Raw genomic sequence first — 22,344 nt, forward strand, 5'->3', positions numbered from 1 at the left:
CCCCCCCCCCCCCCTCACCTCTGCCCCCCTTTTCTCTTTCACCTCCCTAATCCCACCGAGTCCCCCCACACCACACCTCGCGTGTCCCCCAGAAGGATGAGGCTGACAAACGTCAACAAAACAGGTTTATTGGGGGGCAACGTCACAGAACACGGGGGGGTGGGGGGGGGGGGGAGGGGGGTCTGGTGCTGGGGGAGTGTGGGTGGGGGGGGGAGGGGGGTCTGGTGCTGGGGGGGGGGGAAGGGGTGTACACTGGGTTAAGAGTAGGTGGGGGTCTCTCACACCTGCTTGAGGGTGATGAAGCTGTTTCCAGGTCCGGCTGGTGTTAGTGGGGAGATGGGGGTTGTGGGGAGAGGTGAACGGGGTGGGGGGTGGGATGAGGGGGGGCCTCACATCCACTGAGTGTGTAGCAGTTTCCAGGGGGGGGGGGGGGGGGGAGGCAGTCGGGAGTGTGGAGGATTGGAACAGTGAGGGGGGGGGGGGGGGAGGTCTCACACACGTTTGAGTGTGAAGCCGTGTCTGGGCCCGGCTGATGTGGGGGGTTGGGGTTTGGGGTGGGGCAGTGTGGGGGGGGGGGGTGTCTCACACATGTTCGAGTGTGACGCCTTGCCCGGGCCGGGCTGATGTAGGGGGTTGGGGAGATGGGGTTTGGGGTGGGGCAGTGTGGGGAGGGGGGGGGGGGTCTCACACACGCTTGAGTGTGAAGCCGTGTCTGGGCCCCGGCTGATGTAGGGGGTTGGGGAGATGGGGTTTGGGGTGGGGCAGTGTGGGGTGGGGGCAGTGTGGGGATGGGGGGGGGGGGCGGGGGGGTCTCACACACGCTTGAGTGTGAAGCCGTGTCCGGGCCCGGCTGATGTAGGGGGTTGGGGAGATGGGGTTTGGGGTGGGGGCAGTGTGGGGGGGGGGGGGGGGGGGGTCAAACACACGCTTGAGTGTGAAGCCGTGTCCGGCGGCTGCCAGCTGGTCGCGCTCCTCTGCGGGGGAGAAGTTGAAGAAGTTGCCAGCACGCTCCGGCCCGGGCGAGCCGAAGAAGGAGGGGCGGAAACAGAAGTCTCCACCAGCCGTGGCCCCCCGAGGGGGAGACTCTGCCCCGGGGGAACTTTCCAGAAGGGCCTGCGGAGGGAGGGGGGGGTATGGTCAGTGAGAGCTTGACCCCTGACCCTCGGCCCCTGAAGCACAACCTTCTGACCCTCAGTCCCCGATTTACTCCTGACCCTCGGACCCCATGACAACGAGCTGATCCCTGTGACTGCATCACGGACCCCACCCCACCCTAGCCCACCCACCCTAACCTAACCCCACCCTAAACCTAGCCCACCCACCCTAGCACTGACCCACCCAACCCTAACACCAGCCTAGCCCTAACCCACCCTAGGCCTAACCCACCTTGACCCCACCCCACCCTGACCCCTAACCCCACCCCGCCCCCTAACCCCAACCCACCCCTACCATAACCCACCCTGCCCTAACCCATCCCACCCCGCCCACTCTAACCCCACCCCGCCCTAACCCATCCCACCCCGCCCCTAACCCATCCCACCCCGCCCACTCTAACCCACCCCGCCCCTAACCCACCCCACCCTAACCCATCCCACCCCGCCCTAACCCGCCCCGCCCTAAACCCATCCCACCCCGCCCTAACCCACCCCGCCCCGCCCTAACCCATCCCGCCCCGCCCTAACCCATCCCGCCCCAACCCATCCCGCCCCCGCCCACTCTAATCCCCCCCGCCCACTCTAACCCACCCCGCCCTAACCCATCCTGCCCCGCCCTAACCCATCCCGCCCCGCCCTAACCCATCCCGCCCCGCCCCAACCCATCCCGCCCCGCCCACTCTAATCCACCCCCGCCCACTCCTAACCCACCCCGCCCTAACCCATCCTGCCCCGCCCTAACCCATCCCACCCCGCCCTAACCCATCCCACCCGCCCAAACCCATCCCACCCCCCCCGCCCTAACCCGCCCCGCCCTAACCATCCCGCCCCGCCCTAACCCATCCCGCCCCGCCCTAAACCCATCCCGCCCCGCCCCAACCCATCCCGCCCCGCCCCAACCCATCCACCCCGCCCACTCTAATCCACCCCGCCCACTCTAACCCCCCCGCCCTAACCCATCCTGCCCCGCCCTAACCCATCCCACCCCGCCCTAACCCATCCCACCCCGCCCTAACCCATCCCACCCCGCCCTAAATCCCACCCCCGCCCACTCTAACCCACCCCGCCCCAACCCATCCCGCCCACCCTAACCCACCCCGCCCTAACCCATCCCACCCCGCCCCACCACTCTAACCCACCACAACCCACCCCATACCTGCAGCCAGTCAGCCCGCCCTTACCTGCATTCAGCCCGTAGCCGTCTGCGGGCCCCTCTCCCTCTCCAGCCAGGGCCATGCTGCGTAGCCGCAGACTGTCGTACAGCCCCTGCAGCCGCTGGTACTGGCGGTTCCTCTCGAGCAGCTTCTCACAGATCTCCCCGTACTTGGTCTTGTACTCCTCCAGCAGTTTCTTCAGCGTGCTCACCTCCCCCCGGCTGTTGCTCACCTCCAGGTCCTTGCCCTGAATCTGCTGAGTGTACACCTTCTCCATCTGTCGCAGGCGCCCCTCCGCCTTGTTGTACGAGTACTCCTGGTACATCCGCTCCTGGTGGATCTGTGGGAGAGGTGCTGGGCTCAGGGCAGGGTGTGTCTGGCAACCTGCGGCCCACAACCCAAAATCATCCGGCCCGCAGGCGGGTTTTTTCCCCCATAATCATCGGCTCGCCGAGCTCTAGTGTACCGCATCTTGCACCAAGCCGCCAGCACAGTCGCGCACCTTCTGTGAACACGGTTAAGAAAGAACTGCAGATGCTGGAAAAATCGAAGGTCGACAAAAATGCCGGAGAAATTCAGTGGGCGCCTGCAAGGGTTGCATGAGAGGCTGCCTCACCCGCTGAGTTTCTCCCGCATTTTTGTTGTCTACCTTCTGTGAACACATGATTTGATGCCTGCCCTCCGGGGCGGGATCCATGTGTACACGTGGTAGATGTGGCTCACACACGTGCGTGCCGGCCCCTATGCAGAACAAGGTTGCCCACCCCTGACCCAAGGGCTCCTCCACCACAGCCAGCAGCCTGGAACTAGGACCCATGGTAAACGCCACACTCTCCCCTCATGCATTACACCTGTGCCGTCGATCGCATTTCATCGGGATGCATCACAACACGGTTTGGGAACAGCTCCATCCGAGACCGCGAGGAACTGCAGTTGTGGACGCAGCCCGGACCATCGCACACACACAAACCAACCTCACTTCCATTGACTCCATCTACACCTCACGCTGCCTTGGCAAGGCCAGCAGCACAATCAAAGACGAGTCGCCACCCCGGCCGCTCCCTCTTCTCCCCTCTCCCAACGGACAAGAGGTACAGAAGTGTGAAAACGCACACCACCAGATTCAGGGAGAGTTTCTTCCCGGCTGTCATCAGGCAACTGAACCATCCTACCACAAACAGGGAGCAGTCCTGAACTACTATCTACCTCATTGGTGACCCTCGGACTACAATTGATTGGACTTTACTAGCTTTGCCTTGCACTAAACGTTATTCCCATATCATGTATCTGTCCTCTGTAAACGGCTCGATTGTAATCATGTTTTTGTCTTTCTGCTGACTGGTTAGCACGCAACATAAGCTTTCCTGGTACACGTGATAATAAACTAAACTGAATCCTACAGCTCAGCACTGGGAGCCAAGAGACCCCCACACACCCTCCCCTCCTGATCTCTCTCCGCTTCCTACCCCCATTCTCCCAAAACTCCTCCAGGGATCCCCTTGATCCCAGCTCATAAATGATAGGAGAAAAAAGAGGCCATTCAGCCCATCACATCTACTCCACCATTCAATCCCGGTTGATCTATCTTCCTCTCTCAACCACATTCTCCTGCCTTCTCCCCGTAACTCCTGACACCCGTACTAATCAAAAATCTATCAAACTATGCCAAATTACTTTGCCTCCACAGCCTTCCGTGGCAATAAACTCCACAGATTCAACACCCTTTCACTAGAGAAATTCCTCCTCATTTCCTTTCTAAAGTTCATAATTGATAGGAGTAGGTGTCACAGCGGTAGAGCTGCTGCGTTACAGCGCCAGAGACCCAGGTTCCATCCTGACTACGAGTGCTGTCTGTACGGAGTTTGCACGTTCTCCCTGTGACCTGCATGGGTTTCTTCCCACACTCCAAAGACATGCAGCTTTGTAAGTTAATTGGCTTTAGTGAAGATTGTAAATGTCCCTAGTGTGTGTAGGATAGTGTTAGTGTGCGGGATCGCTGGTTGGCGCCGAATCCCCCCTCTACCCCCTCCCTGCAGTCCCTCGCCCCCTACCTGATACCCTCAGGCCGGACAGCAACATAGCCTTGTACTCTGCACCCTCTTGTACCCCAGTCCCCTGTATCCCATCACCCTGTACCCCAGTCCCCTTTACCCCCCAGTCCCCTAGCCCCCTGCACCCCAGTCCCCTGTATCCCAATCCCCCTGTATCTCAGTCACCCTGTACCCCAGCCACCCTGTACCCCATCACTCTGTACCCCAGCCCCCTGTACCCCATCACTCTGTACCCCAGCCCCCTGTACCCCCCCGAGGCCCCTGTACGCCCAGCCCCCCTGTATCCCAGTGCCCTGTACCCCATCACCCTGTACCCCCAGTCCCCTTTACCCCTGTCCCCCAGTCCTGTACCCCAGTCCCCCACCCCCTGTACCCAACCCAATGTCCTGTACCCCATCCCCTATACCCAAGCCTCCTGTCCTGTACCCCAGTCCCCTGTCCTGTATCCCAGTGCCCTGTACCCCTGTAACCCAGTGTGAGGCGCTACCTGGTACGTCCAGAAGGCGAGGGCCCGGGCAGCGATGTCGAGCACGAGTTCGGGTTTGAGTCCGGCCAACACCATGGCCTTGTACTCCTCGCTGGGGCAGAGCTGGGTGCGGACAATGTCGAGTTTGCCGGCCAGGGCGCTGCGGCAGGCGGGGCACAGGGCGGGGGAGCGGCTGAACTCGCCGCTGCCGTGCTGGTCGCAGAAGACGTGGGAGCAGGCGGTGACCCAGGCGAAGCCCGACAGGCGGGCCCGGCAGCGGGAGAAGTTGCAGACCAGCGCGTCGTCGCCCAGCGACATGGCGGCGGCAGCGGGGAGGAAGGAGGGCCAGGGCGCAGGCGCGGGGCGGGAGGACCGGGGTGGGAGGACCAGGCCAGGGCGCAGGCGCGGGGCGGGAGGACCGGGGTGGAGGACCAGGCCAGGGCGCAGGCGCGGGGCGGGAGAGCAACCGCCGCTCGCAGCACGAGGCGTCGCAATAGCGCGGGAAGATCAGGAGCGCGCGCGGTGCAGGTGTGGGGGGAGGTGTTGGGGGGAGGGTTCAGGTGTGGGGTGGAAGGTGCAGGTGTGGGGGGGGGGGGAAGGTGTAGGTGTGGGGGGAGGAGTAGGGGGGTGGTGCAGGTGTAGGGGGGAGGGTGCAGGTGTAGGGGGAGGGTGCAGGTGTTGGGGGGAGGGTGCAGGTGTTGGGGGGAGGGTTCAGGTGTGGGGGGAGGTGCAGGGGGGGAGGGGGAGGTGTAGGGGGGAGGTGCAGGTGTAAGAGGGAGGTGTAGGGGGGTGGTGCAGGTGTGGGGTGCAAGGTGTGGGGTGGGAAGGTGTGGGGTGGAAGGGTGTAGGGGGGAGGTGTGGGGTGGAAGGTGTAGGGGGGAGGTGTAGGGGGGAGGTGCAGGTGTGGGGGGGAAGGTGTGTAGGGGGGAGGTGCAGGTGGTGACTATAAATTGAGGATAGGACACACTCACCTGAACAGCACATTAAAAATATTGGGAAAACACCCTACTGGGCTGTGTGAGGAATGCCAACAGCCAGAAACAGTTCAGCATGCCCTAGTTGCATGTAGGAGATATGAGACAGAAAGAGGATTTATGATCATTGAAATGAGGAAAATTGGATTGACAGAAATATCAGTAAAGAACATTCTAGAGTGTGGAGGGAAAGGAAAAGGAATAAAGTTGTTGTTTGATTTCTTGAGGGCCTCTGGGCTTATAAAAAGGATCTAATGTAAAGACATGAGTATTGTGGAATGAAGCCAGAAGGTGGCAGCAATGCAACATTGTGGAAGTCAATAATGCCTTACTTTTGATGAAATTCAGCGAGCAAACGCGATAATTCCCATTATTTTGGACCTTTAAATCTCCACGGCAAATGTCCGCTGTTCACTTCCGCTGGATTGGCACTTTCAGCTCCCTTTTTAATTTACCTTAGTTTCTATCTTTTTTTTAAACTGTAAATCTAGGTAGCTGTGCCTCACGGTCACCCCGACTGGCACAATAAATTGCAGATCAAAACCTGGCCATTTTCTATGTTTTTAACGGGTGGGAAAGTGCGTGTTTTCCCATCCACTAACATGTACCGGATGTCTAGCATGTCCTCCACTTGAGATTTTCGGTCACGTGGGTGCGGATCTACGCTCCAGTGACCTTTCGTGAAATCACCCTATGGTGGAGATGTAAATACTGTAGATATGAACAGATATGACACCAGAGATTCTAGAGCTCTGCTATAAGATCTTTGGATTACATTGCGAGTCGGGTCGGGTCGGGTAGGTTCCGGTTACTAAAATGTGCGGAGAAAAATGCCCAGGATCCCCTCCGTAGCGGACTACACGTCAGCCCATTGCATTTGGCAGCAGTAAACTATCTTGCTCCGTTATAGGATCTTTGGCCAGCACTGTCTGTACCTCACACACATTGTCCACTGGGGCGGGCAGCGGGAAGAGGGAGGGAGGGAGGGGGAAGGGCTGCAGCCTGTACTCTCTGTATCAAACATTATAGAGGCTCCTCTATAAGAGTGAAGCTGCCCCCCTCCCCCCCCCCCCAACAGCTGCTCCCCCGACACGTGACGGGGTCCAGCCCGGCTTCACCCTTCAACCGGCGCCATTCCCACGGGACACGACGTCACTTCTCGCCATGTTTGGGCGGGAGCGGGTCATCGACGGACGTTTCGTTTCTGCCGGAAATGCCCCTGAACCCGGGGTGGGGGTTGTGGGGTGTGACCAGAATGACCCCCCTCACCCCTACTTTACCCTCCCCTCCCCACTCTCCCCTCCTCCCCATACCCCCCCCCTGTGTTCTCCCCCCCCACCTGACACCCTCAATTTCGGCTTCACCTTTTTCTCTGGTTTCCCATGGGACACAACTTCACTTCTCTTACCCTGTAGAAGCACTTCCGTCAATGCAGAGTTGACTTAAAACGTGCTATATAGATAAAGCAGTCAAAGGCAGGGACTCATCCATTCAATTTGTTGGATGTGGGATAAGATGCAGAAGTCTAGTCAAGCATGAGTTCCTCCAGCATGTTGTCCTAGCAAAGAATGAAAAACTGGAACCATACACAGCTATTCACAGCCGTTTCAGGAGTGCCACAGGTGGAGAATGTGGAAATCCATTTCCTAAAGATTGGGAAATAACTGATTATGATGTTCACTAATTCTTTAAACAACCTGTTTGGAAATTTGCCAGATTAAGATGATTCATCCTTAGGTTTAAGTTGAAGGGGAAATGATTTAATAGGAATCTGAAGGGTAACTTTTTCACACAAAGAGTGGTGGGTGTATGGAAAAAGCTGCCACAAATTCTGCCAACAGGGGATACAGTTCAACAACATTAGGATACAGTTCAGGGACAGGTTTACATCAATGGGGCCAGTTTGAGGGATCTCAGGGACCTGCTCACCACAAATGGTCACACACAAAGGGTGGTGGGTGTATGGCCTCAGTTATACATGGATGGGAAAAGTTTGAGGGTTATGGACCAAACTCAATGGTGTGGATAGCATCTCAGGCAAATAGCTATTTCACAGTTTTGGATTTGCCAGAATTCCTGAATCTGCATTTTCTTTTTGCTTTACTTCATCCTGATTTGCAATCAATTAATGATGGCTCGCAGAATGATCCTGACTGAAACGTTACCCATCCTTTTTCTCCAGAGATGCTTCCTGACTTGAGTTACTCCAGCGCTTTGTATCTTTGGTATAAACCAGCATCTAAAGTTCCTTGTTTCTACTAATGATGGTTACGTTTTTTTTATCCTCTTCAAGTTGTCTGATTTGATTTATTTCAACTTCCTTCCTGAGTCACCCTCTGTTTAAGAGCAGTGAAGTGCAGTGGTGTCTGCACTCCACTGGGTCCTAGTGCCCGTCTGCCCAGCCTTGCTAACCTCAGTGGCTGCTCCACTGACCCTCCCCCATGTCACCTCCGCTCTTCCCCCCCCACATTACAGCCCTCTCCCCCCCCCGCCCCTCCTCCCCCCCCCCCCCCCTCCCCCCCCCCCCCCACACACCCCCCCCCCCCCCCCCCCCCCCCACCCCCCCCAACACCCACAGCCCCCCCCCCGACACATCGCCCCATCCCACTCCACCCACCTGCCTTCCTCTGGTCCCAACTCCCATCGCTGCCGGGTGTTCACCATCCACCCCGACCTCCCCCTCTCCCACACCGAACGGTCTGTCCTCAGCAGAGGTCTTACCTTTGTCCCCCTCCGTCCCCATCTCAATGAGTTCCGCGCCCACCATGACTTGGAGCGGTTCTACCGTCGCCTCCGCCTCACAGCGCACTTCCATGGGAAGGAGTCCTCGCCACCCAATGATGACCCTTTTTCCCGTCTCCAACGCACCCCCTCCTCGTGGAACCCCCCTCGTAACGTCCCGGCTCTGGAACTCTTTATCCAGAACTGCCGCCGCGACGTCAACCGCCTCAACTTCTCCACTCCCCTGTGTCACTCCAATCTTTCCCCCTCTGAAAGCACTGCCATTGAATCACTCCGCAAAAACCCAGATTGGGTCATCAAACCAGCCGACAAACGAGGTGCCGTGGTAGTCTGGCGCGTCGATCTCTACAAAGCTGAGGCCACGCGCCAACTCTCGGACACCTCCTCCTACTTACCCTTGGACCATGACCCCACTAACGACAACCAGGCCACCATATCTAGCACCATCACCGACTTCATCAATTCCCACGCCCTGCCCGACCAATCTTCCAACCTCATCGTTCCCCAGCCCCGCACGGCACGTTTTTACCTTCTCATCAAAATCCACAAACCCTGCTCTCCCGGCAGACCCATTGTCTCTGCCTGTTCGTGCCCCACCGAACTCATCTCCACATACCTTGACTCCATACTATCCCCCTTGGTCATATCCCTTCCCACCTATGTTCTAGACACCTCAGACATTCTCCGCCGCCTCCACGCATTCCACTCTCTAGGCCCTCACCCCCTCATCTTCACCATGGATGTCCAGTCACTCTACACCTCCATCCCCCACCAGGATGGCCTCAAAGCCCTCTGGTTCTTCCTCGACCAGAGGAGCAACCTATACCCAGCCACTGACACTCTCCTCCGCCTAGCGGAGTTGGTCCTCGCCCTCAACAACTTTACGTTTGACTCCTCCCATTTCCTCCAAACACAAGGCGTAGCTATGGGCACACGCATGGGCCCCAGCTACGCCTGCCTCTTTGTCAGGTACGTTGAACAATCCTTGTTCAATACGTACCAGGGCCCCATCCCCGACCTCTACCTCTGTTACATTGACGACTGCTTTGGGGCCACCTCCTGCACCTACCATGGCTATCTGGACTACACGTCTTCCCACCCTGCCCCTGTAAAGACTCCATCCCCTACTCCCAATTCCTCCACCTACGCCGCATCTGCTCCCAGGATGTGACGTTCCACACCAGGGCATCGGAAATGTCCTCGTTCTTTAGGGAACGGGGATTCCCCTCTGCCACCATAGATGAAGCTCGCACCAGGATCTCATCCATACCCCGCAACACTGCTCTCTCTCCCCATCCCCGCACTCGCAACAAGGGCAGAGTCCCCCTAGTCCTCACCTTTCACCCCACCAGCCGGCAAATACAACACATAATCCTCCGCCATTTCCGCCACCTCCAACGTGACCCCACCACTCGCCACATCTTCCCATCTCCCCCTATGTCTGCCTTCCGCAAAGACCGCTCCCTCCGCAACTCCCTTGTCAATTCCTCCCTTCCCTCCCATAACACCCCCTCCCCGGGCACTTTCCGTTGCAACCGCAAGAAATGCAATACCTGTCCCTTCACCTCCCCCCTCGACTCCATTCAAGGACCCAAGCAGTCGTTCCAGGTGCGACAAAGGTTCACCTGTATCTCTTCCAACCTCATCTACTGTATCCGCTGCTCTAGATGTCAGCTGATTTACATCGGGGAGACTAAGCGGAGGTTGGGCGATCGTTTCGTCGAACACCTCCGCTCAGTCCGCAAGAACCAACCTGACCTCCCGGTGGCTCAGCAGTTCAACTCCCCCTCCCATTCCCAATCCGACCTCTCTGTCCTGGGTCTCCTCCATTGCCAGAGTGAGCAACACCGGAAATTGGAGGAACAGCACCTCATATTCCGCCTGGGTTGCTTGCGTCCGGATGGCATGCACGTTGAATTCTCCCAGTTTTGCTAGCCCTTGCTGTCTCCTCCCCTTCCTTAAACCTCGAGCTGTCTCCTCCCATCCCCCCCTCCCCCCCACCCTCGGGCTCCTTCTCCTCCCTTTTTCCTTCCTTCTCCCCCCCCACCCCCCATCAGTCTGAAGAAGGGGTTTCGGCCCGAAACGTCGCCCATTTCCTTCGCTCCATAGATGCTGCTGCACCCGCTGAGTTTCTCCAGCATTTTTGTGTACCAGACGTTGCTGGACCTTCCGGCCGCTGGTGGCGCTGCAGCCGCCCCCGTTAGACAGCCGTTGCTGGACCTCCCGGCCTGTAGTGGCGCTGCAGCTGCCCCCGGTCGCCAAGCGTTGCTGGACCTCCCGGCCGCTAGTGGCGGTGCAGCCGCCCCCGTTAGACAGCCGTTGCTGGACCTCCCGGCCTGTAGTGGCGCTGCAGCCGCCCCCGTTGTTGGACTAGTGGCACTGTAGCCGCCAGGTGTTGCTGGACCTCCCGGCCGCTAGTGGCGCTGCATCCACCCCGGTCGCCGCGCCGCCTCCACGCTGCCTCACGTCAGACAGACAGTGCCGGGCGCTGAGGGGGAGGGGGGGGGCTGCGGCCGCCAGTCGGAAGCACGTTGCCGGCAGGAGAGGCTGCGCGGCTACGGGCACCGGCGGGAGAGAGAGAGAGAGAGAGACAGAGCGAGAGAGAGGGGCGGCGATGGCCGACATCCTGGAGAAGATCCTCAACAACCTGCTGGAGCCCGACACGGCTCTGATCCAGCAGGTGAGTGGGGGCCGGGGGGGGGAGCGGGCTCGAGCTCTGAGGACCAACCGCCAGCGGCGCCTCGCGGCCCTTCAAACACACCGCGCTCTGCGGGGGCGGGGCCTGGACAAATGGGGGCGGGGCCTGGACAATGGAGGCGGGGTCTCTACACTGGGGGGCGGGGGCTGTACAATGGAGGGGGGGCCTAGACAATGGGGGCGGGGTCTCGACACGGGGGGGGGGCTGACAATAGGGGCGGGACATGTACAATGGAGGAGGGGTCTCGACACTGGGGGCGGGGCATGGACAAGGGGGGTCTCGACACTGAGGGCGTGGCCTGGACAATGGGGGCGTGGCATGGACAATGGGGGCGGGGTCTAGACACGGGGGCGGGGTGAGGGGCGCACACAGAGGGTGGTGAATCTCTGGAACTCTCTGCCACAGAGGGTAGTTGAGGCCAGGGCCGTGGGTAGATGTAAGAGGGAGTTTGATGTGGCCGTTGTGGCTAAAGCGATCAGGGGGTATGGAGAGAAGGCAGGTACCGGATACTGAGTTGGATGATCAGCCATGATCATATTGAATGGCGAATGGTGCAGGCTCGAAGGGCCGAATGGCCTACTCCTGCACCTATTTTCAATGTTTCAATGAAGGGGCTGGACACTGGGGACAGTGCCTGGACAATGAGGGGGCGGGGCCTGGATAATGTGGGCGCGGCCTTGACAATGAGGGTGGGGTCTGTACACTGGGGACGGGGTCATAGGGAGGGGCCTGGACAATGAGGAGAGTGGCTAGGCTAATGAGGGGGGGAGGGTAAATGCTAAAAGAGGTGGGGGCTGGCCGATGGGTGTGTGGCTAGGATAATGAGGGGACGTGGCTTGGATAATGTGGTCGAGGGGGGCGGGAGGGAGCAGGGATCTGAGGATGGGGCAGGCCAGAAACGGGCAGTGCCTACACCTTGTTTATTTCCTCTTTACCTGTTCTACTTACCTATGGTACGGATCTGCCTGAGTAACACACAAAACAAAGTTTCTCACTGTATCTCGGTGCATGTGGCAATAATGAACCAGTGCCGATAGAAAATCAGTTCTCAGCTCTGCATGAAGGACAGAATTTCAAAGGTTCGGCCCCTTTGAGGAACGATGCCCAATCTCCTGGGCACTGCCCCAGAATGGCCCCGTGTACCCGGAATCCACAGCCTCAGGAATCAATCAGCCCTAGGTGTTTCCCTTTCATGCCCGTACCTGTCAGCGAGATCGCATCACGCTGTTTAAACGCACCATTACACTGTCTATCCTCTAACCATCATCTTTATCCTTGTAAATCTCTTGAACCCGACTCCATAGTAAATCATTTCCCCTCGTCTGGAGAACGCAACCACGCTGACTATTTCATCTCAGTGAGGCCCTGCAGGGTGCACGGATAGGGCTGATTAATAGACAATTGGTACAGGAGTAGGCCATTCGGTCTTTCGAGCCAGCGCCGCCATTCAATGTGATCATGGCTGATCATCCCCAATCAGTATCCCGTTCCTGCCTTCTCCCCATATCCCCTGACTGCACTTTGTTTAAGAGCCCAATCTAGCTCTATCTTGAAAGTATCCAGAGAACTGGCCTCCACCGCCCTCTGAGGCAGAGAATTCCACAGACTCACAACTCTGTGAGAAAAAGTGTTTCCTCGTCTCTGTTCTAAATGCCTTACTTCTTATTCTTAAACTGTGGCCCCTGGTTCTGGACTCCCCGAACATCAGGAACATGTTCCTGCCTCTAGCGTGTCCAAACCTTTAATAATCTTATATGTTTCAATAAGATGCCCTTCTCATCCTTCTAAATTCCAGAGTGTACAAGCCAAGCCGCTCCGCTTAACTTATGATGAGCGTTTGATGGCACTGGGCCTGTACTCGCTGGAGTTTAGAAGGATGAGGGGGGGACCTCATTGAAAATGACCGAATGGTGAAAGGCCTGGATAGAGTGGATGTAGAGATGACGTTTACACTTGTGGGAGAGTCTTGGACCAGAGGCCATAGCATCAGAATAAAAGGACGTACTTTATTGGGAGAGACGAGGACCAGAGGGCACAGCCTCAATTAAAGGACATGCCGTCCATAATGTTTGGGACAAAGACCCATCATTTATTTATTTGCCTCTGTACTCCACATTTTGAGATTTGTAATAGAAAAAAAGCACATGTGGTTAAAGTACACGTTGTCAGATTTTAATAAAGTTCATTTTTATACATTTTGGTTTCACCATGTAGAAATCACAGCAGTGTTTATACAGAGTCCCCCCCCATTTCAGGGCACCATAATTTTGAGACACAGCAATGTCATGCAAATGAAAGTAGTCATGTTTAATATTTTGTTGCATATCCTTTGCATGCAATGACTGCTTGAAGTCTGTGATTCATGGACATCACCAGTTGCTGGGTGTCTTCTCTGGTGATGCTCTGCCAGGCCTGTATTGCAGCCATCTTTAGCTTATGCTTGTTTTGGGGGCTAGTCGCCTTCAGTTTTCTCTCTAGCATATAAAAGGCATGCTCAATTGGGTTCAGATCGGGTGATGGACTTGGCCACTCAAGAATCGACCATTTTTTAGCTTTGAAAAACTCCTTTGTTGCTTCAGCAGTATGTTTGGGATCATTGTCTTGCTGTGAAATGAACCACCGGCCAATGAGTTTTGAGACATTTGTTTGAACTTGAGCAGATAGGATGTGTCTATACACTTCAGAATTCATTAAGCTACTACCATCAGCAGTTGTATCAATGAAGATGTGAGTTCAACAGCCATACATCCCCAGGCCATAACACACCCACCAACTTGTTTCACAGATGAGGCGGTATGCTTTGGATCTTAGGCAGTTCCTTCTCTCCTCCATACTTTGCTCTTACCATCACTCTGATATGTTAATCTTCGTCTCATCGTCCACAAGACCTTTTTCCAGAACTGTGGTTGCTCTTAAGTACTTCTTGGCAAACTGTAGCCCGACCATCCTATTTTTGCAGCTAACCAGTGGTTTGCATCCTGCAGTGTAGCCTCTATTTCTGTTCATGAAGTCTTCTGCAGGCAGTGGTCATTGACAAATCCACACCTGAAGAGTATTTATCCTACTTTTTGAGAAAGGCAGGAGAGAGAAAATTAGAGACTAGTTAGCCTGACATCGGTGGTGGGGAAGATGCTGGAATCAATTATAAAAGATGAAATAGCAACACATTTGGATTGCAGTAACAGGATTTTCACCCAGAGAGTTGTGAGTCTGTGGAATTCTCTACCTCAGAGGGCGGTTTTCTGGAAACTTTCAAGAGAGAGCTAGATTGGGCTATTGAAGATAGCAGAGTTAGGAGATATGGGGAGAAGGCAGGAACGGGGTACTGATTGGGGATGATCAGCCATGATCACATTGAATGGCGGTGCTGGCTTGAAGGGCCGAATGGCCTACTCCTGCACCTATTGTCTATTGTTTCTGATCTGTCGAACAGGTGTTTGGGGATTTTTCTTTATTATAGAGAGAATTCTTCTGTCATCAGCTGTGGGGGTCTCCCTTGGCCTGCCAGTCCTTTTGCGATTAGTAAGCTCACCAATGCTCTCTTTCTTCTTAATGATGTTCCAAACAGTTGATTTTGGTATGCCTAAGGTTTGGCTGATGTATCTAACAATTTTATTCTGGTTTCTCACAATTGACTTTCATTGGCACAACTTTGTTCCTCGTGTTGATAAACAGCTATAACGTTTTCCAAAGGTGATGGAAAGACTGGAGGAAAGACGAGGTGCTGAGAGCTCTCTTATACCTGCATGAAGGAGGCAATTAAACACACCTGAGCAATTACAGACACCTGCAAAGCCGTGTGTCCCAAACATTATGGAGGGCACTGTGGCTTTAGAAAGGAGATGAGAGGGAGTTTCTTCAGCCAGAGGGTGGTGAATCAAGTTTAGGCAGAAGAGATTCTATTAACCTAACATTATGTTCGGCATGGACATTGTGGGCTGAAGGGCCTGCTCCTGTGCTGTACTGTGCTTTGGGGAGGGTGTGGAGAGGGAATGGTGGCAGGGCTCAGTGCGCTGTGGAGTGTGTGACTTACTGCTCTTCCTGCCCACAGGCCACAGCTCAGTTGAAGGAGGCGTTTAAGGACCCGTCAGTGGTCCCTGCTCTCTGCACAATCCTCGCAAGTGCACCAAACCCTCAGGTAAGGAATGGGCTTCACACTTCCATCAGAGAGAGTTTGTACAAGCTGCTGCTTCCAGCGGCAGGAGGGTGGGAGGTGCGGGGGGGGGGGGGGGCAGAGGTTGAGAAATAAAACAAGGGGCAACCTGATACATTTTCAGTAAAACTATTCATTTGAAAAAGCCGTGTGGAAGAGTTGCAGAAGCAAATTCATGCAGGAAAGAGAAATAAAGAGTGCTGGGATTAATTAGATCTCTCTCTCTTTCCCCTCTTTCTTTTTCTCTCTCTCTCTCTCTCTCTCTCTCTCTCGCTTTCTCTCTCCTTCTCTCTCTCTCTCATCTCTCTCTCTCTCTCTCTTTCTCTCTCTCTCTTCTCTCTCTCTCTCTCTCTTTCTCTCTCTCTCTCTCTCTCCCTTTCTCTCTCCCTCTCTCCCCCTCTCTCTCTCTCCTCTCTCTCTCTCCTCTCTCTCTCACTCTTTCTCTCTCTCTCTCTCTGTCTCTTTCACCCCCACAGTTTTCTCCACCTTCCCCCACCACCCTTTCCTTTCCCGGTGAGTTTAAGGACGGTGTTTTTGAGTGGGTAGTGGTGGTGCTGTGGGAATGTCGAGGCGTTTCCAGGCTCGGTGGCAGGCACCCGGCTGCCCTCCACTGGTGGAAGCTGTTTCACCCCTACACTGCTTTGTCTCCGGGTGCCTCTCGCTTCACTTCCTGCTCCAGCTATCAGCAGCTCACCCTTTTCTTCCCCCCCCCCCCACCTGCTTTAGATCCGTCAGTTTGCAGCAGTGCTCGTGAGGAGAAGAGTGGCCAAACACTGGAAGAAACTCTCCGTTGAACTGAAAGAGAAGTATGTGATTGATCTTTTCAATTTCCTCCGAGTAAGAAGGGATGGTTTCTCACGGAGGGCATCACGGCCTCTTCCCTCTGTGGGTTCTAGAGGAAGGGACGGGTCTGCTTCTTGCACCCTCTCACACCGAAAGTCACACCCAGCCCAAAGTCGAGCCGGCAAAGGCCTCCGCCTTGTTTGTTAACGGTATGGAGGGAGCTATATTTTCTGTCTGACCTCAGGAGTGTGTGTGTGTGTGATGGGATGGTGCATAGGGGGGTTTCACTCAGTGTGTGTCTGACCCCAGTAGTGTGTGTGTGTGATGGGACGATGCGGAGGGAGCTTCACCCTGTGTGTGTCTGATCCCCGGAGTGTGTGTTTATGGCCCTGACCACAGGTGAACAAGGAGGAGGACTGACTGAACTTTGTGCCTTCCACCACAGTGAAGAATGCAGTGGTGGATGTTTGTGTTAAATCTTATTGTGTATTGTGTGTTCTTTTTTAAGTGTATCGCTGCTGGCAAATTCATTTCACTGCACCTTTGGGTGTATGTAACGAATAAAATTGACTTTTGACCCCAGGAGTATGTATGTGTGTGTGTGTGTGATGGGAAGATGCGTAGGGAGCTTCACTCTGGGTGTGTCTGACCCCAGGAGTGTGTGTGCCTGACCCTGACCCTGTCCCTGGGGGCGTGGGGGGGGTTTCACTCTGTGTGTGACAGGGTGGAGGGAGCTTAGCTGTATTATATGCGCACGGTCCCCGCCCCGGGTATATTCAATAGGGTACATTTACTCTGTTATTGAATCCTCAATGTAGGTTCTAACATCTCTGTGTTTTTGCTTTCCCTCCAGTTTAAAGCCAGTGGTTTTGCAGTCTCTCCAGCAGGAACATGAGTAAGTGTCAGACCTGCATCATAATCATACTTTATTAGCCAAGTATGTTTTGCAACATACGAGGAATTTGATTTGCCGTACTGTCATACCAATAAACAGCAACAAGACACACAAAATACATCTTAACATAAACATCCACCAAATATTCCTCACGATAGAAGGCGGGGAAAAAAAACTTCAATCTCTTCCCTTCTTTGTTCTCCCGCGGTCGGGGGCCTCGAGCCTTCCGTTGGCGGGACGATCTTGGCTCCTGTAGCCCAATGGTCTGGCCCTCTGCATCAGGGCAATCAAGCTCCTGCATCGGGGGGGGGGGGGGAATCCCTGCGCCAGGCGGTCGGACCCCGGGTCGGGGCTAGTCGAACCTTCTGCGCCGTTGGAGCTTCCCGACATCGGTCTCTACCCGAGACTGCCAGCTCCTCGATGGTGAAATCCGTAGACTGTGGTTTGAGCGTCGATCCCAGGCAAGTGATCGCAGGCTCCGATGCATGGGGCTCAAAGGAGCGAGGCCGCAAGCTCCAAGCTCCTGCATCAGAGCGGGGATCCGGACTGGAAAAAAAAAGTTTCCCCCCGACTCCCTCCCCCACCCACCTCGCAAACAGAGAAACATAGAAACGGAAATTAGGTGCAGGAGTAGGCCATTCGGCCCTTCGAGCCTGCACCATTCGCCATTCACTATGATCATGGCTGATCATCCAACTCGGTATCCTGTACCTGCCTTCTCTCCATACCCCCTGATCCCTTTAGCCACAAGGGCCACATCTAACTCCCTCTTAACTATAGCCAATGAACCGGCCTCTACCCTCGATGGTGAAATCCCACTCTCTGTGTGAGACATGTGGTTGGATTTCCCCCTTATCCTTAAGATCGCAGGCAAGGGAACCCCTTAAGCCCCTCTCCGATGAGTAAGTCTATCCAGTCTTTCTTCATAAGTCCCCGCCAGGTGGGGCACTCCTCAAAGTCCTTCCTCAGATTTGGAGACCAAAACTGTACGCAATACTCCGAGGCCTCAACTGCAGTAGCTCCATGCTCCTATACTCAAATCTAACATACCATTCGCTTTCGCACTGCCTGCTGCACCGGAGAATACGGTCTCGTGCATCCGGAAAGACATTCCCCCAACCTTCCCTCCTATCGGCCACCATTTACATAATAGTCTGCTTTCCTGTTTTTGCCACCAAAATGGATAACCTCACATTTATCCACATTATACTGCATTAGACATCAACATCAACACAAACTTTTAAAACACACTAAAAATAACAAATAAAATACAAAAAGACAGACAGACTGACTGTTGGCGAGGTTGCATCGTGCGGTGTGCCCTAGTGGTACATTCAGGGACTTGAGGCTGGAGACTGCTGCCCATTGGGAAGTGTGGATAGTGGTGGCGAGGGAGCAGTGAGAATGGGAGCTGGCAGCTCTGGGTGACAAGGTTGGCAACTGGCAGAAAGGCATTTCCCACCCCTGCCACCACCCACGGTGCCAGTAATAGATTTGTGTGCACCATAAAGTGGTTGTTGCTTCAACGCGTTCATAGAACATAGAACAGTCTAGTGCAGGAAGGAACTGCAGGTGCTGCTTTGTGCCAAAGATAGACACAAAATGCTGGAGTAACTCAGCGGGACAGGCAGCGTCTCCGGAGAAAACCCAGAGCCTTACTGTTCTGTAAAATCTACAGAAATCTACCATCTACAGAACAGCGATGTCAGGGTTTTGAATTAACATGGACAGGGATGTTGAAGTTGCCAATGTGGCTTTAGTGTAGCAGGGTAAGTGCCGTTTTAATGGACCCAGACCAGTTCTGATCAGGAAGTCTAGTTTCAGGTTGGTTTATTAGATTGAGCGGTATAGGTGTAATGGTAGGTGCAACATGATGCAAAGATTGTGTTGCAATCTGAAGTTGTGAGGTGCAGTGAAGAGCAAGGTGGACAGAAATGCTGGAGAAACTCAGCGGGTGAGGCAGCATCTATGGGGCGAAGGAATAGGTGACGTTTCGGGTCGAGACCCGAAACGTCACCTATTCCGTCGCCCCATAGATGTAGGTTTGTAAGTTAATTGGCTTTGGTAAAATTGTAAAAGAACATTGTACCCAGTGTGTTAGTGTATGGGGTGCTCGATTGTCGGAATGGTAAGGCCTATGTCCGTGCTGGATCTCTAAAGTCGAAATGGATTTCTGTCAAGAAGCTGAACCAAGTAGTCTGAAGAAAGTGTCTCGATCCGAATCGTCACCTATTCCTTCGCTCCATAGATGCTGCCTCACCCGCTGAGTTTCTCCAGCATTTTTGTCTGCCTCTGATTTTTCCAGCATCTGCAGTTCCTTCTTAAACAGTGAGGAGCAAGAGTCACCAGACCGGCTGGCAGCTTCTCCAGGAAGTTGGTGTTGAAGGAGGTGATTTGTTCAGGAGTGGGATAGCAGTGGGGAAGAAGCTGGTCTTAAGTCTGGGCCTCCCGACTCTGGAAAAGAGAAAAGGGAATGACCAGGGTGAAGTTACTTCCAGCCTTCCTGACGCAATAGGTCGGGGCATTGAATATACGAGTCGGGAACTCTTATCCTGAATATAAGAGTCAGCAACTCATATTGCAGCTTACTAGAATTTTGGTCGGGCGGCATTTGGAGTATTGCGTGCAGTTCTGGCTGCCCCATTACAGGGGAGGATGTGGAGGCTTTGGAGAGGGTGCAGAAGAATGATGCCATAGCTACAAGGAGAGGTTCGACAAATTCGGATTGTTTTCTCCGGAGCGTCAGAGGTTGAGGGGAGACCTGAAAGAACGGTACAAAATAATGTGCGGCATAGATAGGGTAGACAGTCAGAATCTTTGTCCCCAGGATGGAAATGTCAAAGACAACAAAGGGCACAGGTTTAACTTCAACCTGAGGGTGAAGGTTTTTGTTACATAGAGAGTGGAACATGCTGCAGGGGGGGGTGGTGGTGGCAGAAACAATAGTGGTGTTTAAAGGTAGACAAAAATGCTGGAGAAACTCAGCGGATGAGGCAGCATCCATGGAGCGAAGGAAATAGGTGACGTTTCGGGTCTTGACCCGAAACGTCGCCTATGTCCTTCGCTCCATAAACGCTGCCTCACCCGCTGAGTTTCTCCAGCATTTTGTCTACCATCGGTTTTCCAACGTCTGCAGTTCCTTCTTAAACGTGGTGTTTAAAGTGCTTTTTTAGACAGGCACATGGATACGGAGGGATATGGATCATGTGCAGGCAGAGGAGATGTTCAGCAGGGACATTGTGGGCCGAAGGGCCTGTTCCTGTGCTCAGCATGTCTGGGGCTTAGTTTGCTCCCTCTGTACCTTTGCGCTGTGCGAGTGTCTGATCCAGGCGTGACAGTGGGAAACTGCTCTGGGACTTGATCTGGGTCTGGGTCTGTGAATATGGGAAACTGTTCGGCACGGACTTGTAGGGCCGAGATGGCCTGTTTCCGTGCTGTAATTGTTATATGGTTATATGGATGGTTGGCGAGCGGCAGTGTCCACGCCAGATCCTGGCAGGCCGTACTCATCTTCTTTCCCTCCCCGTTCACAGGCACAAGGTGCGGCATTCTGTAGCCCAGCTGGCTGCCATCATCGTCAAACACGAAACGCCAGAGAAATGGCCCCAGCTACTTCAGTTTATAACCCAGTGGACGAAGAGCAGCGTTCCGGGGGAGAGACAGGTGGGTGTGGTGGGCGCGGGCAGGGCGGGCTGGGCGGGCGAGTGGTGGCGATGTAAGATAACAAGCGTGCTGACGTGGGTGCGGCCGGTTAAATGATGAACTCCAGGCAAAGCTAGGCGTGAAACACTCCAAAGATATACATTGGTAGACAAAAATGCTGGAGAAACTCAGCGGGTGAGGCAGCATCTATGGAGCGAAGGAACAGGTGACGTTTCGGGTCGAGACCCTTCTTCAGACTGATGTGGGGGTGTCACACTAACCAACCTCCGCTCGGTTCGCAATAACAAACCTGATCTCCCAGTGGCCCAACACTTCAAATCCCCCTCCCATTCCCAATCCGACCTTTCTGTCCAGGGCTTCTTCCATGGCCAGAGTGAGTCCCACAGCAAATTGGAGGAGCAGCACCTCATATATTGCTTGGGCAGTTTACACCCCAGCGGTATGAACATTGACTTCTCCAATTTCAGGTAGTCCTTGCTTTCTCCCTCCTTCCCCTCCCCTTCCCAGCTCTCCCACAGCCTACTGTCTCCGCCTCTTCCTTTCTTCTACCCCCCACCCCCAAATCAATCTGAAGAAGGGTCTCGACCCGAAACGTTACCTATTCCTTTGCTCCATAGATGCTGCCCCACCCTCTGAGTTTCTCCAGCATTTTTGTCTACCTTTGATTTTTCCAGCATCTGCAGTTCTTTCTTAAAGATGTACATTGGTTTGGATCACATGCAGACAGAGGGTGGTGGGGGCTTGGAACACATTGCCAGGAGTGGCGGTGGAGGCGGATGTAATAGTGCCGTTTAAGAAGCTTTTAGACAGGCGGATGAGATTAGTTCAGCTGGGCATCATGTTCAACACAAAAATTGTGGGCCGAAGGGCCTGGTCCTGTGCTGTACTGTTCTATGTTCATTGTTTAACTGGGGAACATAATTCAAGTAATTACAGTGCCCTCCATAATGTTTGGGACAAAGACCCATCATTGATTTATTTGCCTCTGTACTCCACAATTTGAGATTTGTAATTTAAACAAATCACATGTGGTTAAAGTGCACATTGTCAGATTTTATTAAACGCTATTTTTATACATTTTTGATTAAAATCTGACAACGTGCACTTTAACCACATGTGATTTTTTTTTCTATTACAAATCTCAAATTGTGGAGTACCGAGGCAAAATAAATCAATGATGGGTCTTTGTCCCAAACATTGTGTAACTAAAGTGGCACAGTGGTGCAGCTTGTAGAGCTGCTGCCTCAGGTGCTGGCAGTGTGGAGTTTGCACGTTCTCACGTTCTCCCTGTGACCGCATGGATTACCTCCGGTTACATCGGTTTTGTCCCACATTCCAAAGACGTGCAGGTTTGTTGGTTGATTGGCCCTCTGTAAGTTGCCCCCTAGTGTGTAGGGTGGATGAGAAATTGAGAGAACATAGAACTAAGGTCAGCGGGTGACTGATGGTCACCATGGTGGGCCGATGGGCCTGTTTCCATGCTGTATCTCCAAACTAAACTAAAGATACAACATAGAAGCAAGGCCCTTGGGCCCACCGAGTACATTTAGAACAGAGACGAGGAAACACTTTTTCTCACAGAGAGTTGTGAGTCTGTGGAATTCTCTACCT

The 22,344-nt window shown here is 54.3% G+C and overlaps 2 protein-coding genes across 2 annotated transcripts in view; one reads left to right on the forward strand and one right to left on the reverse strand.

Moving 5' to 3' along the window:
- Window positions 1-278: 278 nt before the first annotated feature.
- LOC129716221 (E3 ubiquitin-protein ligase CCNB1IP1) lies at window positions 279-5,281 on the reverse strand. The gene is given in 5 exon segments (XM_055666091.1): window positions 279-319; window positions 927-1,056; window positions 1,058-1,113; window positions 2,336-2,648; window positions 4,847-5,281. Coding segments are annotated over 5 exon segments (837 nt in total). The 5' UTR covers window positions 5,144-5,281.
- A 5,715-nt stretch (window positions 5,282-10,996) lies between these two features.
- Window positions 10,997-22,344, forward strand: part of ipo4 (importin 4) — a 52,457-nt gene continuing 41,109 nt past the window's right edge. Inside the window, 5 exon segments of the mRNA XM_055666093.1 lie at window positions 10,997-11,221; window positions 15,291-15,377; window positions 16,119-16,198; window positions 17,029-17,070; window positions 20,604-20,733. Coding sequence (XP_055522068.1) covers window positions 11,156-11,221; window positions 15,291-15,377; window positions 16,119-16,198; window positions 17,029-17,070; window positions 20,604-20,733 — 405 coding nt within the window. The 5' untranslated portion in view covers window positions 10,997-11,155.

Source organism: Leucoraja erinacea, unplaced genomic scaffold (assembly GCF_028641065.1).
Source record: "Leucoraja erinacea ecotype New England unplaced genomic scaffold, Leri_hhj_1 Leri_189S, whole genome shotgun sequence".
Classification (NCBI taxonomy): domain Eukaryota; kingdom Metazoa; phylum Chordata; class Chondrichthyes; order Rajiformes; family Rajidae; genus Leucoraja; species Leucoraja erinaceus.